At 30.9% G+C, this 17,500-nt stretch overlaps 2 protein-coding genes and 1 long non-coding RNA gene across 5 annotated transcripts in view; 2 read left to right on the top strand and 1 right to left on the bottom strand.

The window, feature by feature from the left end:
- The window catches only part of LOC147035273 (uncharacterized), a 34,070-nt gene extending 19,323 nt beyond the window's left edge, over positions 1–14,747 (top strand). Inside the window, exon 4 of the mRNA XM_085878572.1 lies at positions 14,740–14,747. Within this exon, the coding sequence (XP_085734698.1) occupies positions 14,740–14,747 (8 nt within the window). The remainder of the gene's footprint in view (positions 1–14,739) is intronic.
- The window catches only part of LOC147035272 (vomeronasal type-2 receptor 1-like), a 296,355-nt gene that overhangs the window by 156,765 nt on the left and 122,090 nt on the right, over positions 1–17,500 (top strand). The window lies entirely within an intron of this gene.
- On the bottom strand, positions 14,902–17,102 carry LOC147035274 (uncharacterized). 2 transcript variants are annotated; one of them, XR_015061937.1, is made up of 3 exons: positions 16,520–17,102; positions 16,229–16,423; positions 14,902–16,132 (listed from the first exon to the last, which is right to left on the bottom strand). It is a non-coding gene; the product is annotated as an uncharacterized LOC147035274 (long non-coding RNA). The 2 variants fall into 2 exon arrangements; XR_015061935.1 differs by having other exon boundaries at positions 14,902–16,423.

Below are 17,500 nucleotides of genomic sequence, written 5' to 3' on the forward strand. Positions count from 1 at the left end.
AGCCCCATGGTGCTCATGGGAAGGATTACTCAACGTGTGAGTCCACACACTCAGAGTGGTCAATTTCAATGGGAACATCTGTCTTTAGCCAAACAAAGGAACCATTGCTCAAACATATCATCGGTTTGACCATTTTCCCATAAGGGCAATCTTGACTTAGATATTTAGGTTGGTGCGTTTATATTTTTGTTCAGTATATGTATATATATATATATATATATATATATATATATATATATATATATATATTTATATATATATATATATATATATGTGTGTATATATATATATATATATATATATATATATATATATATATATGTATGTATATATATGTATATATATATATATGTATGTGTATGTATGTATATATATGTATGTATATATATATATATATATATATATATATATATATATATATATATATATATATATGTATATATGTATATATATATATATATATATGTATGTATATATATATGTATGTATATATATATATATATGTATGTATATATATATATGTATATATATATATATATATATATATATGTATATATATATATATATATATATATATATATATATATGTATATATATATATATGTATGTATATATATATATATATATATATATATATATATATATATATATATATATATATATGTATATATATGTATATATATATATATATATATATATATATATATATATATATATATATATATATATATATATATATATATATATATATATATATATATATATATATATATATATATATATATATATATATATATATATGTATGAGTAGGGTAAGAATACTGATTCTGGCTCACTTTTCCCCATGTAAATGAATGGGGGATTTTCAGCGATTCCCCTTTTTCTTCCCTAAAAATAAACCCCCTTTTTATCCCAAGGTATATTTATTTGTCTCCCCTTTTAACTTGGAGGTTGAACCTCATTGAATTGAACACCTGGGGGTTGAACAGCTCACTCATTGAACCTATAAAGATTTGTTCATTCTCAAATTCCTTCAATAGTCTAATTTTCTTTGCACAGTAATCCCCATCTAAAATATTGACAAACAAAACATTTGAATCTTTATATTTTTTAAGATACCCCTTTTGTGCCATTACGAAATGATAAACTTCTCTTAATGCTCTTGTTTGACCACCTCCTGAGCCACATATCATTTTGAGATTATAGTAAATTGTTTTTTCATTGTTTAATTGATAACCATCAAAGTTTTCAGTCCATTCAAGGATATTCATTTTTTTCTTTACATCCTCTAACTTACTACTTTTTAAATTGATTCGCTTATTTGTTTTATTTACCTTTGTTTTAGTTATTTTTTCAATAAGACTTATTTGATATTTTTCACATTCATTATGTTTTCCATTTATATACCAAGACTGAGATTTTCTCCACTCTTTAGTTTGATTAATACTTGGTTTAACCATTTATATATTGTGAAAAAACGTGGCGGTAGCCCTTAAAAAACCCTAACCCATCTTCCCATCGTTAAAACACAATCTATTCTATTTACTCTATCATACAATATCCATATGGAACACAATCTATTCCATTATCTAAAATAAATCTCTTATCATCAAAGGCTCCTAATGCCTTTTTATTTACTTCTTCACTATATATGTTATGTTTATAACTTCTTATTGTATTCATTTTCCTATATTCTTCTTTCTTATTCATCAAACAATTATAATAATTTCTAAAAGTTATTGATTTCTTAATTGCATATTTCTTTATTCCCTTTAACCTCTTATCAATCTGTTCACCATACTTATAAGCATATGCCTTTGCTCTCAATCCAATAAACTCACTCATTACTTTTCCACCCAACTCATCCTTAAACTTACCAATAACCTTTTCATTCTTTTTGGAAAATAACTCACTCTTCTTGCTGAAATTACTTGTATCATATACTCCAATATTTTTCTTCATATCTTCATAAACATCATCAGTTTTTATATCTAGGATAAAACTATCAGTGTCCATATACAACAATGAAACATTTTCACCATACTCTTTCTTTAAGTCATTATACAAATAATCATACATCAATATCTTTGATAAATCAAGAACTGCTGTTCCAATATAAATTGGTTTATCCATTACAATACTTTCCTTTTTCATAAGAATTGCAGAAAAGTTCTCTGAAAAACCTCTTCTCTCTCAAAACTTGGTTTATTTATCAATCTCGAAGCTTCTTTCCAAGATGTTGCGAATCTAATGTTTTGCCTGTTTCTAACATTTTCCATAGTCTTTCCAAATACAGCATTATTCATTAATTTATAAAAGTCCCCTTCAAATTTTACTTTTGTATTTGCTCTCATATCTGTATTGAATTGAATATACTTTTTCACCCAAGGACTTTGTTTAAATTTTAAAACTCTATGAATTTTAGCTACTCTCAATCCTTCTCTCAAAAACTGTTTTAAGCTTCTCTGATGTAAAACATATCCCTCTTTATCATAGAATGTTGTTAATAACTTTTCTGTTGATTTGGCTTTAATATTAAAACTTTTATGATAATCACTGAACCATTCTTTCTTTGGGGTTTCTTTCTCACATGCAAAAGGAAGGTCTTTATGCTTATTATGAAGAACACTCGGGTACCTCAAATCAACTTCAAAATAATAACCTTCTTCTTCGTCATTCAATTCCTCTTGAGAAGAAATAACAATATTCATCAAAGCCTTTTCATAATCCTTTTCTTCCACCCACTCTAATTTACCATAAGGCAGAGATTGAGACATTGCCCATCCATACAAATTATTAGCATCAAAATACATCAAATAATTACTATCTTTTTCACTATCATAATTTGGGAGATATTTATTATTTGCTTTCGCATATCTTTTTGAACATACTTGTGATATTCCACCTCTCTTGGACTTCTCAATCATCAAAAGCATATCAACATCACTGATTAAATCTATATCTTGTTTTGTCATTTTCAACATTGCACTCCAAGCTAAACCAGGAGCTGTGAAATAGTGGGCAGGGTCTAATCCATAACAATTTTTATTATGACAGAGTGTTCTAAAAGCCTCAAACACATCAGCTAACAATAAAACATCTGTTTTTAGATATAAATCATGATATTCTCCAAGGTTCTTTATCTTAAATATTTTCCATATTTCTTGTGCGTGTTTATATTCCTTATCACTTATCTCTTCTTCATAAAGGTAATTATAGAAACTTTCTTTTGAAGGAAGTTGTGTTTCTTTAAATCTCATAAATGAATCCATATAATCATAAGGATAAATTCCCTTACTTGCAAGAATTTTCTCTTTACTTTGAATTTCATTCCTTGTTTGAATTTCCTCTCTCGTAAGAATTCCTTCTTTAATCTGAATTTCCTCTTTAGTTCGAATTTTCTTTATAATTAGAATTTCATCTTCAGTTAGAATTTCTTCATTAATTAGAGTTTCCTCTTTACTTTGAATTCTCTCTTTAATCTGAATTTCCTCTTTAGTGAGAATTTCCTCTTTTGGAAAGAATGAATTAAGATTTGGAAAAGAGTCCGTGGAGCTTAGATTTGATGCGAGGTAGGCTAGTGGTGTTCCCATAAACTTGTAAGAATCTAGAAACCTAATATGAGTTAAAGGTTTTGTGAATATCATTTTTGAAAATGAAATATACTTTTGACTTGTGTTTGTTATGGCAGAAATATTCCCTGGTGTTTTTGAAAGTTCATTTATAAATAGATGTGTATCATAGTTGGCACTGTTGTGAAGAAAGACTGGAATAAAAGAAGGTAATTTATAATTAAGATTACAACAGGAATGAGAGGGACCTCTATATTTACCAGTAAGATGACAATGGTCTCTAACTTTAGACTCCTTAATTTCCCCCTCACAAATATGACAGATATTGTTCATTCTAAATTCTAATTTTTCTTCTTTGGTTAATTTCATCGGTTCATTTGTTTCTTTCATTAATTTAGTGAGTCTTATACAATCCTTTTCTAATCGTATTACAAACTCTTGTGAAGCATTTTTTCCACGATAATGTTCAAGTTATTTATACTTTTCTCCAACAGATGATTTGATATAATAACAGAAACCACAAGGAATATGTTTTTGATATTTATTTGTATATGGTTCTTTTGGATTAGGAGAAGCAGTATTTATCTTTTTAAGGATACATTCAAAATCAGCGTATATCACAAATGGGTGCATGATAGATTTATTATAATCTTCAAAATAAATCTTTTCACCAGGTTTAGGCATTGTAATTACAGCTGATTTATGATTACTACAATATTTTGAATGTTGTTCTAATCGTTCTTTTGTATGAAATGAATTAAGACATCGCTTACAAGGATATATTTTGTTTGCTGTTCTGAATACCTGAGAAGAGATTAATCTTGATAAATTATTGATGTATGTGTAATGTGAATTCTTTCCAACACTAAAATATAAAAGGTCAATGTGTGTTTCTTCATTTTTATAGTTGTTTGAAATTTTTAATATTTGAACTTTGTTTGTATCCGTTAATCCATATACATTAATAGAAAGATTATTCTTTTTCTCAAATTTAGGAATATCTGTTAGTGGCATTGGGAATTTAAAATCTTTAATGTCCAAGGTATTCTCATATTTCATATATTGTTTTACTCTTTCTGAATTACATTTTGGTGGATGAAAGTGAGCAAGAACAGACCAGAGAAAACATTTATTATCATTGTTCTTAATATTAACAACTGCCTTCTTTAGTTTTATTTCTTTTGGTAATTCAATATAAGAAGAAGCTTTAAGAGGGTTTGATTTTAGAATGTGTATATCTAAAAAGATGATTTTTTTTAATATTGAATCCACTTCCTACCACTGTATTATCAACATCCTCCTCTTGTATTGATAGTTCTTCATAAACCCCACTATTCAAAAAATCTTGAAATGATGTTATAAAATGAAGACCTGTTCTCATATAAGGAGTATGTTCTTCATCTTTTCTTTTCATATTCATTTTCACTCCCATATAAAACTTTAAAGTTTTCATTTCTTTTAATGTCTTTTTAATAAATTTTTCAACATCGGGTTTCACTATTTCAATTGATTCAGCTATTGATGATGGACCGGGTTCTCCAAATTGAAAAATCCTTATTTTTATATGCCCTTTAAATGCCCCATCAGTGTTTTCAATATAATAGTCTCCCTTTACTTTAAACTCATTTTTCTTGTGTTTTTGTGATTGAAGATGTTTATTATAACTACTCTTCAAAACATCCTTTGAACAGATATCACAATGTTTTCTTTCCAACTCAAGAGGAGATATTTGATGAAATAGATTAAATGTGTGTTTGTTGGTTCAGAGGTGTTTTCTATAATGTTTATATTCGTGATTACAAACATCGCAGTACGTTGTATTCACCATATTTATAGAATAAAACTTTGCTTAAACTAAAATTTTCTTGATGAAAATTTCGTTTAATTTATAGGTGAATCTGTGCTTAAAAACATTTTATCCTCCAACTTTTTCACTTAATAAATACAATGTTTCAAGACACAAAAGACAAGTTTCAATCAATCTCTTCATCTGTTAAAGATACTGAGAAATATGTCAAGGATGTAAAATTGAACAAAGATAAATATAACAACTATTGGATAAAAACTATTATGGTAAATAATATGAGTTCTTCAATTTCCTTCAGTGGAAGGGCTTTTAGTATACCTGGTAGAACATCAATTAAAGTATCTCTAACAAAAGTTTCTCCTCTCCTTCTAGTAATATATTCAAAACTAGAAAAAGCAATGAAACAAGAAAAAGTATCAAAGAACAAAAACCTTATGGATGAAGCTTTAGAAAGAAAAGATAAGACCATCTGTAATATGCAAGGAGAAATTTGTATTTTTTTCAACAACCCTAAAGATGTAAATCCTGATGAAATAAAGGATGTTAATATATCAGGTGAAATGACATTTCGTTCAATAGTAGTTAACGATAATTTTAAAATTACCTTTAATATAAAAAATGTTGTCGTTGAATCTGATAATGAAAAAGTATATCGATATCGATGGTAATATACAACTGAAAGTATAGATGAATTTCAGTTTAAGTAAAGTTTTACTTTATAAATATGCTAGACTTTCCTGATTCTCCATATGACAAATTTGAGAATTGTCCTGCGTGTGAAAGACAGGGATTAAACACAGAGTCAAAAGCCTATAAACAATGTATATTCTGTAATTATCTTCTAATTAATGATAATAAAAAATATAAAAAGGAAAATAATTCTTTTAGATTTACACCAAAAATGAATTACTTTACAAGATTGATTAGAGAAATGAATGTAAAGTATGAGGGTGATAACACACCTTTCCTTACAAGGGAAGAAACTGAACGTATAAGAGAAATGTTCAAAGGATTGTTGTTGTATATTATTCATGGATGTAATTTTCAGGGAAATATCAACACAAGATATTGTATAAATAAAATAATGGATTATCTTGAAATTAAACCTGAACTTAGGATAAAATATAGAGTTTCTAAAAAAGCCAATAATAAATTAAATAACCTGTTTTTCAAATATATAAATGAATGATTTTTTACCTATTTGGGAAAATAAGATAAAATTTAACAACCATAAAAATCTCCCAAATTCATTAAGATGTCTCATAGTTGGTTCAAGTGGATGTGGAAAAACCTGCTTACTTTTAAAAATGCTCCTCACTCCCAACTTTTTAGATTATGATAATTTAATAATTTTCACAAAGTCGAGTTTTCAACCAGAGTATCAACTACTCTCACAAGGTTTTAATGCTGGTCTTCAAAAAGAAGATATAATCGGTTTATTTAAACGTCAAAAAACCTAAATGATTATAACATTGAAGATATAATTCAACTATTTTGTGATACACAGAGATGTAAAAAGAAATCAAATCTTATAACTTGTATTCTTAGTGATAATAAGGATGATATACCGTCTCCCCAAGATTTGGATAAATCAAAAAAGAACCTCGTTATCTTTGATGATTGTGTTAATGAGAGAAACCAAACGGTAATGGACAGCTACTACACAAGAGGGAGACATTCTTCTTGTAATTGTATTTATCTTAGTCAATCGTACTTTCAACTTCCTCGTCGTTCCATCAGAAACAATGCTAATACTTTTATTTTATTCAAGTTAAATTCAATAGATATCAATAATTTTTGGAGAGATAATTGTTCTACATTATGTCGTAAAAAGAAATTTGAGGATTACATGAAGCACACGACTGAAAAATATAAATATATTGTTGTGAAACAAGATGAGATATTAAGGGATATATTTTTTGTTTTATAAACAATTACATATATAAATGACAACTATTATTATAAATCTTGTGGGTAAATCTGCTTCTGGAAAAAACTTTCATAAATCAAGGTTCTTGTGTAGTACAAATGAGAATATTGTAAATTTACTTAAAAAACACCCCGTGATACGCATTGTATCAACAACAACTAGAGCAATAAGACCTGGAGTAATAAAAGGTGAAGATTATCACTATATTTCAGTGGAGGAACATATGCGATTGAGGAATGAAGGACAAATATTTGAGGAGGTTTTTCTTGGTACAACAAAATATTCACATTGTAAGAGTGAGTTAAGGAAACTAAAATCTGGTGGTGTTGGGATATTAGAAACTAATCCAGAAGGAACGAGACAAATTATTAAATATCTGAGCGGAGTGAAGATTTTATCATTCGGTTTTGATGTTGATGAAGAAACTCAACGCAAACGTATGAAAAGCAGAGATGCAAGTATTAGTGAAGAAGAAATTACAACTCGCATTAATGTTAATAAAGAATTTGATGAAATATTTAAAGAAAAGGATTTATTTGAACACATCTACTTGAATGATGAAGAAAAGGAAAATTTCCCTGTTAATCTTTACAATTCATTAAATGATATTTTACAATAAATAAATGGATACAAAAGAAAGAGCAAGAAGATTTAAGGAACATCAAGAGTTGGTTTCAAAAGTTGTAAAACAACAGGAAGACATAAAGAAGAAACGCAGACAGAAACTAACGGGCGAAGAAGCATTTGAAAGAAAACAAGAGAAATTTTTTAAACCACTTTTAAAAACTTCCCAAGAAAAATGAAAGATGTTTCCACAGTTCCCACAGTAGAATATACTCCCAGAAAGCTTCAAATGTTAAAAGATTTCAGTCAAATGACGGAGGAAGAATTAGAGCATTTAGGAGAATTAGAATATGATGATGAAGGTTTATTTCAACAACTGGAAGAGATTAATCAACCCCCTGATTATATTTTGAATGCTATTCAAAACAATGAATATTCAGCGGATTCAAAAACCAAAGCAGGACTCATTCCAACAGAACAACCAGCAATATTTCATCTTGTTCAAGAAAAGGTATTGATATTTAATGATGAATTAAGGTTCTTAAGTTCTGCTCAACCCCCTGTTAAACTAACTCCGAGATTAATGTTTCTTCTCACAAAAGATGGAAGACAAGGTTCAACTGTGAGGGATGAATCAAAGTATATTGATAAACCATTGGATATGGAAAATAATGATGATAGAGTATATATTGATTTGGTGAACATTCTAAATTATAAGGTTATTCTTTCTGGTAAAAGTAGGAAGAATGAGAAGGAGAGACTCATTATTCAGGCTTTAAGTATCCTTGGTTCAGGTATTAGTTTTCTTCCAAATGACCCATCGCAATTAGTTAATAGACTTATTGTTGTTAGGCAGTAAGAAGGCTGGAAATAACAATTGTTTTAATGAAGCATCAGCCATTTTAGACCAGTTGATGAACATGAAAATAATTAATAAATCTCAATATAAAGACATTTATCTCATATTAAATAGGATGAGAAGCACAATCCTGAGTTTTAATTTCACAACAAGCGACCACACATCTTCATTCCCATACCCACTACAACTTGACACAACAAAAGAATATGAGGCATCTTTATTGTCCATGGAAACTTATAATACCTTATTTAATATAACCGAGAAAAATGACAAGTTTAGTTATAATCCGGGAAGTGGATACAAAACTATAACAGTCTCACCCGGAGCATACGAGATTTCTCAAATATCTTCCGAAATTGCTCGTCTTATGAAAGAACAGGGTGATGAACCAAAAAATATTGTTATAAACATTCAAAAACATACTTCAAAATCAACGATTAAAGTTAAAAATAACTACAAGGTTGATTTCACAATTGATAATTCATTTAGAGAGTTATTGGGTTTCTCCTCAAAATAGATTGAAACTAATGGGACGTTTTACAGTGATAATGTCATTCAAATATCCTCAGGAATAAATTCGGTGTTAATTCACTGTGATTTGATTGATGGTGCTTATAATGATGGAAAAAAAACAAATACAATATTTTCATTCAGCGCATACTCAACCCCAATTGGTTATAAATTCAATATGGAACCTAAAAATTTGGTTTATCTACCTGTGTCAGGAAAAACCATACACAGAGTAAATTTTAGGATAACCGACCAAGATAATCGTGTGATTTATTTTAATGGAGAAGTTATATCCATCAGAATTCACCTACGTGAAGTTTTCCAATAAATAAATACGATGGTTATTGTGAGGAAACACGAGTTGGGAAAATATAAAATAATTACAGGGGATGGGATGTTCCTTTCCCCGTACTACAAGGGTGAAGGTATGTATCTTAGTAGAGGATACTATAAACCTAAGAGACAAAGGGGTGTCGGACATCAATTTAGAGGAGATGGGATAATTGATACTCTCATGGGTATTGGTTCAACTATTCTTAAACATAAAGACCTAATTGGTTCAACTGCTTCTGCTGTGGGAAATGTTGCAGGTGCTGTAAAGAGTATAAAAGATGCTCAGAAGGAATCTCATAAATTACAAGCAATAAAAGAAATTAAGAAAGGTAAAACTCAGTTGTCCCCCCAAGAACGACAGAAAATAATTCAAATACTTGGATCAGGGTTTCAAAAGTTTTAACATCTTTTTCCTAAATAAATACAAGTATGGAAGCAATTGATAGTATCTATGATTTGGATGATACTATTATTATCTCAAACTCCACTAAAAAAGAAGATTACTTCAAGGTAAATGCAATAACTGGAACAGACTGGAATACAAATGGTACAAAAAGTTTTGAAATAAATAATCAACAAACCTATTTGAATCTCTCCGAAAGTTTCCTGTTGTGTAAATTTAAATTCACTAAGGCTGGGAATAACACAAACGCTACACTTGTAAATGATTTCTTCTGGAAAATGTTTGATAGTGTGCGATTGTATATTGGAACACAAGAAGTTGAAGCGGTTGATTATGTCTCTGCTGTATCTGAAATGATGAAATTTACACTCTATACATTCAGTGATAGAATGGAAAAGGGGTCTGTCGAAGGTTTTATTCCTGATATGTCAACGGGAACAAACACAGACCCTGGATATATTCAAAGGAAAGGAATGTATAATGATGATACAAAAGCAGAAAATAGTTTTACTGTGGCAGTTCCTCTTAATGGTATATTTGGATTTTGTGATTATGATAAAGTTCTGTATGGTCTTAAAATTAGATTTCAACTACAAAGGAATGATAATGAAAATAGATTGCTTTTTGGTGTTGGTAGTGCTTTTGGAGAACAGAATAAATTTGTCATTGAGGAGATGAGTTGGTATATCAGTGAATATACTCCTAATCTTAAAACAGAAGAGATGTTGAATCGAAGACTAAACTCAAAGAAACCACTCAGTGTATCATACCTCAAAAGAAGATGTCAACACGTTAAACTCAATCAAACTACTTACACGTGGAATTTGGGTGTTCTGGAAGGAAAGCCACGATATCTGTGGATGATTTTTAAAAAGCCAGATGGTGATACTGCGACTGATAAGAATAATGCATTGAGTGATAATGCTAAGGTGAAACAACTTCGCGTTTCTCTAGATGGAACATTTTATCCACGAGATAGATTGGAAATTAATTGGGAAAAAATGATTTTGCTGAAGCATACAAGTCTTACCAAAAGGTGTGTGAAAGTAATGGAAATAAAGAACCTATTTTAGATATGACAGCATTTAAAAGTTTGTATACAATCTATGCGTTTGACCTGAGCGCTCAAAAGGAAACTATAAAGTCTAATCGAGTGGATACTTCCCTATACATTGAAAGAGGAGAGAGTGAAGAAGTTGATACATATTGTTTGCTTTTGGAAGAAACAGAATTGCAGATTAATACAGATAATGGTGTGATGATTAGTCTCACATAATTTTTTGTTAAATAAATGAGTGGCAAAGTACCAACTGGGGTATATGTTAATCAAATCAATCTTCATAAACTATCATCTTGTGTTCAAAATCAAAAGCCTTGTACGATTAACGTTAATACAATTCAGAGAAAAGGAGCAGTAAGAATTGATGTTTTGCTCACAAGAGAACAGGTTAAAATCTTGAATGACACTGGCTCACTTAAAATTAAAATGACAAAACCAATGTTAAAAAAAATATTCAATAAGAGAGACGAGTGGAGGATTTCTCCCATTTCTAATTCCTTTATTTGCTGGTTTCAGTGCGGTTGGAGCATTGACGGGTGGTATTTCAACAGCGGTGAAAACTGCCAACGAAAGGAAGGCTCAACTCCAGGCTCAAAAAGAATTGGAAAGACATAACAAAGAGTTGGAGAAACAAATTAGTGGAAGTGGTGTAATTGTAGATTTTGCTGAAAAACTTGAAGGTCTGCCTGATAAAGCGAGATTGTTAGTTGGAGATATGCTTTCTTCTATAGCACAAGCAGGTGTAAAATTAACAAAAAGAGGTAATGGATTATATCTTTCCAATAAATAAATGAGCATTGATGAGTGGTTGAAAGAATTTGGAAAGAATACAACATCAAATTTACAACTTGCCAAATATTGTAAGAAATTAAAAATTCATAATGTGGTTATTTGTATGAGAGATGAAATAACAAATGTGCCGAAACATACAAAGAATATTATTATGAACTTAGAAGATAATGATGGGAACGGTACTCATTGGGTTTGTATTTTTAATAGTCAAGACAAATATTATTTTGATAGTTTTGGTCTTCCACCACCTGTTGAAGTCATAAAATTCTTACAGAATGGTGTTTATCAAACATTTCAAGTCCAAGAATTAAATTCCAAGTGTTGTGGTCAATTATGTCTATATGTGTTATTTCAACTCAACAAAAATAAAAAATTTTATGATATTATTTTTAATCTAATATAAATGACTTATGTTGGTAAAGATGGTTCTATCTTTGGTGTATCTCAAGAACGGGATATTGATTTATCAAATTATTATACAAAGGCACAGGCTGAACGACATAAATATAATATAAACAAAAATATTAACATGAAAAATGCTTATAAATTAAAAAATTATCCAAGCCCGACTGACGCGAATGACTTGGTGAGATTAAACGATTTATCACAATATATATACTTAAATAAAACGGCTGTGTATTCCAAAGATACAGAAGTGTTGATATTATCTCCAGGTCATACAGAATTCACAGTTCGAATTAAAATAAATTTTTATAAAGAAGGGCGTATCGTTTGTATGAGAATAGAACAATGGGGGTATGATATGAATGATTTAGGGTATAATTGGTCATTTAAAATTAACCTCGAAGACCTGGAACAATTAAATCAGTCTCGTAAGGAAGAATATTATGCACTTGGTATCGAGAATGAGTTTTGTGGAGCCACGATTAGTAAACAACAAATAAAAGAATTTAATAAGGGTAAATATAATAATGGTTTTGCCCTTGTTTATCTCATGAAAACAGAAAAAACAGGATTATATATAATAAGTAAGGAAATACAAAATGATTGAACTATGGGAAGATGGGGAGGTGTTTCGTGCCATAATATTATTCTAACATATATTTCTAATACATAAATGACAGCAAGAAGGCTTCAAGAAAATTATCATTTCTGTGTCCAAGCATACCTTCAAGAAAAGGGTATTCGTTATTTTAATAAATATGTTCTACAACATAAGAATGAGGTATTTTCAATAAAAGATTGGCATTATGCTGATGTTGATAAACCGACAACTTTAGATTTAATTAGAATGTTAAATAATGAAAAAATTATAAGGTTAAGAAAAGGTAAGGCTCTTTTAGAAATTCAAAAGAAATTTTATTGCTTTCCTGTTGTAAAAAAAAATATTTTGGATACAGGAATAACAAGAAATCCTGATGAATATATGTATAATATTCTATGGGGTGTAAACGATTCAAGGATAGTAAGGGATGAGGAAGGAGTTGAAGAAGAGAGGGAAGAGGAGGAAAAGGAGAAGGAGGAGAGGGAGAAGAAAGAGAAGGAGGAAAAGGAGAAGAGAGAGAAGGAGGAAAGAGAGAATAGAGAGAGGGAGGAAAGAGAGAAGAGAGAGACGGAGAAGAAAGAGAAGGAGGAGAGGCAGAAGAAAGAGAAGGAGGAAAAGGAGAAGAGAGAGAAGGAGGAGAGGGAGAAGAAAGAGAAGGAGGAGAGAGAGAAGGAGAGGGAGAAGGAGAGTGAGGAAAGAGCGAGACAAAATAAATATCAAAATATGGAAACCAGTGAGATTAAAAAAAGATTGGTGGTATTACAGAAAATAACTCAACCCACCGAGGAGGAAAACAAAGGATTGACAAGTCTATTTGCAATACTTTCGACAAGACTATTAGCATCGACAAGATATGGATTTTAATTCAAGTTTTTCATTTTTTTTTTTCTTAAATAAATGGAGGAGAGAGTGAAGGCATTTCTAAGGATTCTTTATGTTTTAAAAATTAAGATTCAAATGTGCATGTTGGAAACTAAAAAGGTTTTTGCACTCTGCAGGAATTTTTCTCATAAATAAATGAGTTATTGTCTCAAATGTAAAAAGAAAACTAATACTAAAAATATTTCATATATTAAAAGTAAAAATAACAGGGTTATACAAAAAGGTATATGTTCGGTGTGTGGTTCAAAAAAAAATCAATTTATCTCCAAACACAAACTCGGAGGAGATATACAAAAGTTTTTATCAGGAAGTAAATTTACAACTACTGGAATTCCAGGGGAATTACATCTTCCAGGGTATTCTTTCTGTGGTCCAGGCACAAACTTGGATAAAAGATTAGATGAGGCAGACAATCCTAAATCCTGGAGTTAACCAATCAATAGAGTTGATGAAGTGTGCATGAGACACGATATTGATTATGGGAATACCACAACGTTGGAAGAAAAGCATGAAGCCGATAGAGAAATGTTGTATAATTTGTCTCTGATACAAAATCCAACCTTGAGAGAAAAAGTTGATAGGTTCATCGTGAAGAAGATGATTAGTGCTAAATTGAAACTTGGACTTGGAAATTCAAAAAACTTATAGGCTCTAATGATGCCATTAAGACTGAAGAGCAATTAGCTGATGAATTACATAAACCAATATTCACAAAGTTTCAGAGAAGGAAAGTTTATTCCAAGGAAGTTGATTATATCTGGTCTGCTGATTTGATTGAACTCAATAATGATAAGGGGTACAAGTATGCTTTAACCGTTATTGATTTGAGGAGTAGATATGCGTGGGTTGTCCCTTTAAAAAACAAAACAGGTAATACTCTTATGTTAGCTTTTCAACAGATATTTAATAAAAGTAAGAGAAAACCTAAAAAATTGTGGACTGATGAGGGTAGAGAGTTTTATAACAAGACATTTATGAATTTTAGATAATATAAGAGATATTATCTCTTATATTATCTAAGATATTTAGATAATAACTAAGAGATTTATGAACTATAACAAGACAAAAAATAACAGTATTACATTATACAGTACCTTTAATGAAGGGAAGGCAGTTGTTGTTGAACGTTTTAATCGTGCCTTAAAAGAGAGACTATATAAAAAATTCACACAACTCGGTCCACAACAATGGTCATCTTTTATTCAGGATATTGTGGATAAGTATAATGACACGATTCACACGTCAACAAATATGAAACCATCAGAAACATTTACAAAATTAAAATATGAAAAAGAGATTAATGTCAGAAAACCTAAGTTCAAAGTTGGTGATATCGTAAGAATATATAGGTGGAAATCTCATTTTGAAAAGGGTTTTACTGAACGATGGACGAAAGAACTTTTTAAAATTGTTGATGTAATAGATACAGTTCCTTGGACTTATAAAATATATGATTTGGAAGGGGAAGAGATTTTAGGTTCATTTTATTCACAGGAATTACAAAAGACAAAACTAAGCAGATAATACACCTTTGTGGACACTCGAGGGCCAAGTCCGAGGTGTACAAGTATATAATGTGTGTCAAGGGGTGGACGTTCTTAGATCTGTGAACCCCAAACACAGAATCCTCAACTGAATAGTCAAGGCTTAACTTTTGTTTGTTGATGTGTATGTGTGTGTGTGTCCCACCCTCACATTCAAAATCTCAACCCCAACCCTCACATTCAAAATCTCAACCCCAACTCAATCCTCACCCAACACAGTCTTTTTCAAAATGAGATTTCCACCTATATATATATATATATATTTTACGTTTTTTTTTTTTTTCTCTTCTTCCAATTCTGTCTTTTAAGGCTTTCAGGTTTGATGACATAGAAAGAGGGAGTAAGAACTTTCTTGATAGGTTTAAATCCCAAAGAGTGGTGGCATTTCAAGTCTTCAAAATAAACCCAACTTTCCAAGTCTCCAAGGTAGTTATTTAAACCATCAAGGCAGAACTCATTTACTGATTTTTTCAAAATTTGTGAGTCTCCAAGGTAGTTCCCATATTTAGAACCATCTTGGCAGAACCCTTTTCCTGAGTCTCCAAGGTAGTTATTTAAACCATCAAGGCAGAACTCATTTACTGATTTTTTCAAAATTTGTGAGTCTCCAAGGTAAAACTTGTATTCTGGCTCATCAATGTATAACTTGTTCAGTGGGTATTGTCTTGATAACTCACAATGAGTACTATTGCTGTAAAACTCTTTTTCAGGATTTTGCTGGTCTCCAAGGTATAACTCTTTGGTTGGGTCATCAAGGACGAACTCGTTCTGTGGGTCTTGGTCGCTCATAAGGTCTTCAACCAAGCCAACAATTTCGCCCCAAGTTGTAGCAAAAGCAGTATTTTCATTTCGTATTTCAGACACAATTTCCTGTGAGAGAAAATAATAATGTATTAATCAAGTTATTTAATTATTAAATGAGTATGCTTCAATCAAAGTTTGAAAATAGGAAAATAAAAATCTTACCTCAACAGATAAGAGGTTTGAATCCAGTTCATCAACTTGAAGGTTTAGTTCCATACAAGACAGAGAGTTCCAAGGAACACCAAAGTCATCCCACTCAAGGTCTTGGTCGCTCACAAGGTCTTCAACCAAGTCAACAATTTCGCTCCAAGTTGTAGCAAAAGCAGTATTTTCATTTTGTATTTCAGATACAATTTCCTGTGAGAGAAAATAATAATGTATTAATTAAGTTATTTAATTATTAAATGAGTATGCTTCAATCAAAGTTTGAAAATAGGAAAATAAAAATCTTACCTCAACAGATAAGAGGTTTGAATCCAGTTCATCAACTTGAAGGTTTAGTTCCATACAAGACAGAGAGTTCCAAGGAACACCAAAGTCATCCCACTCAAGGTCTTGCTCGTTCTGTAGGTCTTGGTCGCTCACAAGGTCTTCAACCAAGTCAACAATTTCGCTCCAAGTTGTAGCAAAAGCAGTATTTTCATTTTGTATTTCAGATACAATTTCCTGTGAGAGAAAATAATAATGTATTAATTAAGTTATTTAATTATTAAATGAGTATGCTTCAATCAAAGTTTGAAAATAGGAAAATAAAAATCTTACCTCAACAGATAAGAGGTTTGAATCCAGTTCATCAACTTGAAGGTTTAGTTCCATACTCGACAGAGAGTTCCAGGCAAGCACACAGCACACCATTGCCAGCAAAAACAAATGTTTAAAATGGAGCCTGGGTTTGAAGCTTTTATAGAGAAAGACTGGTGGGTGTGGTTTCCTTTGGAAATTCCCTGGGCAAGCCTAGGCAAGCCTTCATTGGGAAATTTTTTAAAACCATAACATCCTGTGATTTTCTAGTGATTTCTATGTGAGTCAGAGATGAACTGGAAATGATGTAAGAGTGGGCGGGGCTTAGCAAAAGTTGGTGGGGCTTAGGAAAAGTGGGCGGAGCTTAGCAAAGTGGGCGGAGCTTAGAAAAGTGGGCGTGGCTTAGAAAAATACCTCATGAAAAGTGGGCGGAGCTTAGCGAAAGTGGGCGGGGCTTAGGAAAAGTGGGCGTGGCTTAAAAAATACCTCATGAAAAGTGGGCGGAGCTTAACAAAGTGGGCGGGGCTTAGAAAAGTGGGCGTGGCTTAGAAAAAATACCTCATGAAAAGTGGGCGGAGCTTAGCAAAGTGGGTGGGGCTTAGAAAATTGGGCGTGGCTTAGAAAAAATACCTCACAAAAAGTGGGTGAAGCTTAGCAAAAGTGGGCAGGGCTTAAAGGAAAGTGGGCGGGGCT

The sequence above is a fragment of the Eptatretus burgeri genome, chromosome 1 (genome assembly GCF_056783735.1).
Source record: "Eptatretus burgeri isolate ZD-2024b chromosome 1, Ebu_testis_v1, whole genome shotgun sequence".
Classification (NCBI taxonomy): Eukaryota; Metazoa; Chordata; class Myxini; order Myxiniformes; family Myxinidae; genus Eptatretus; species Eptatretus burgeri.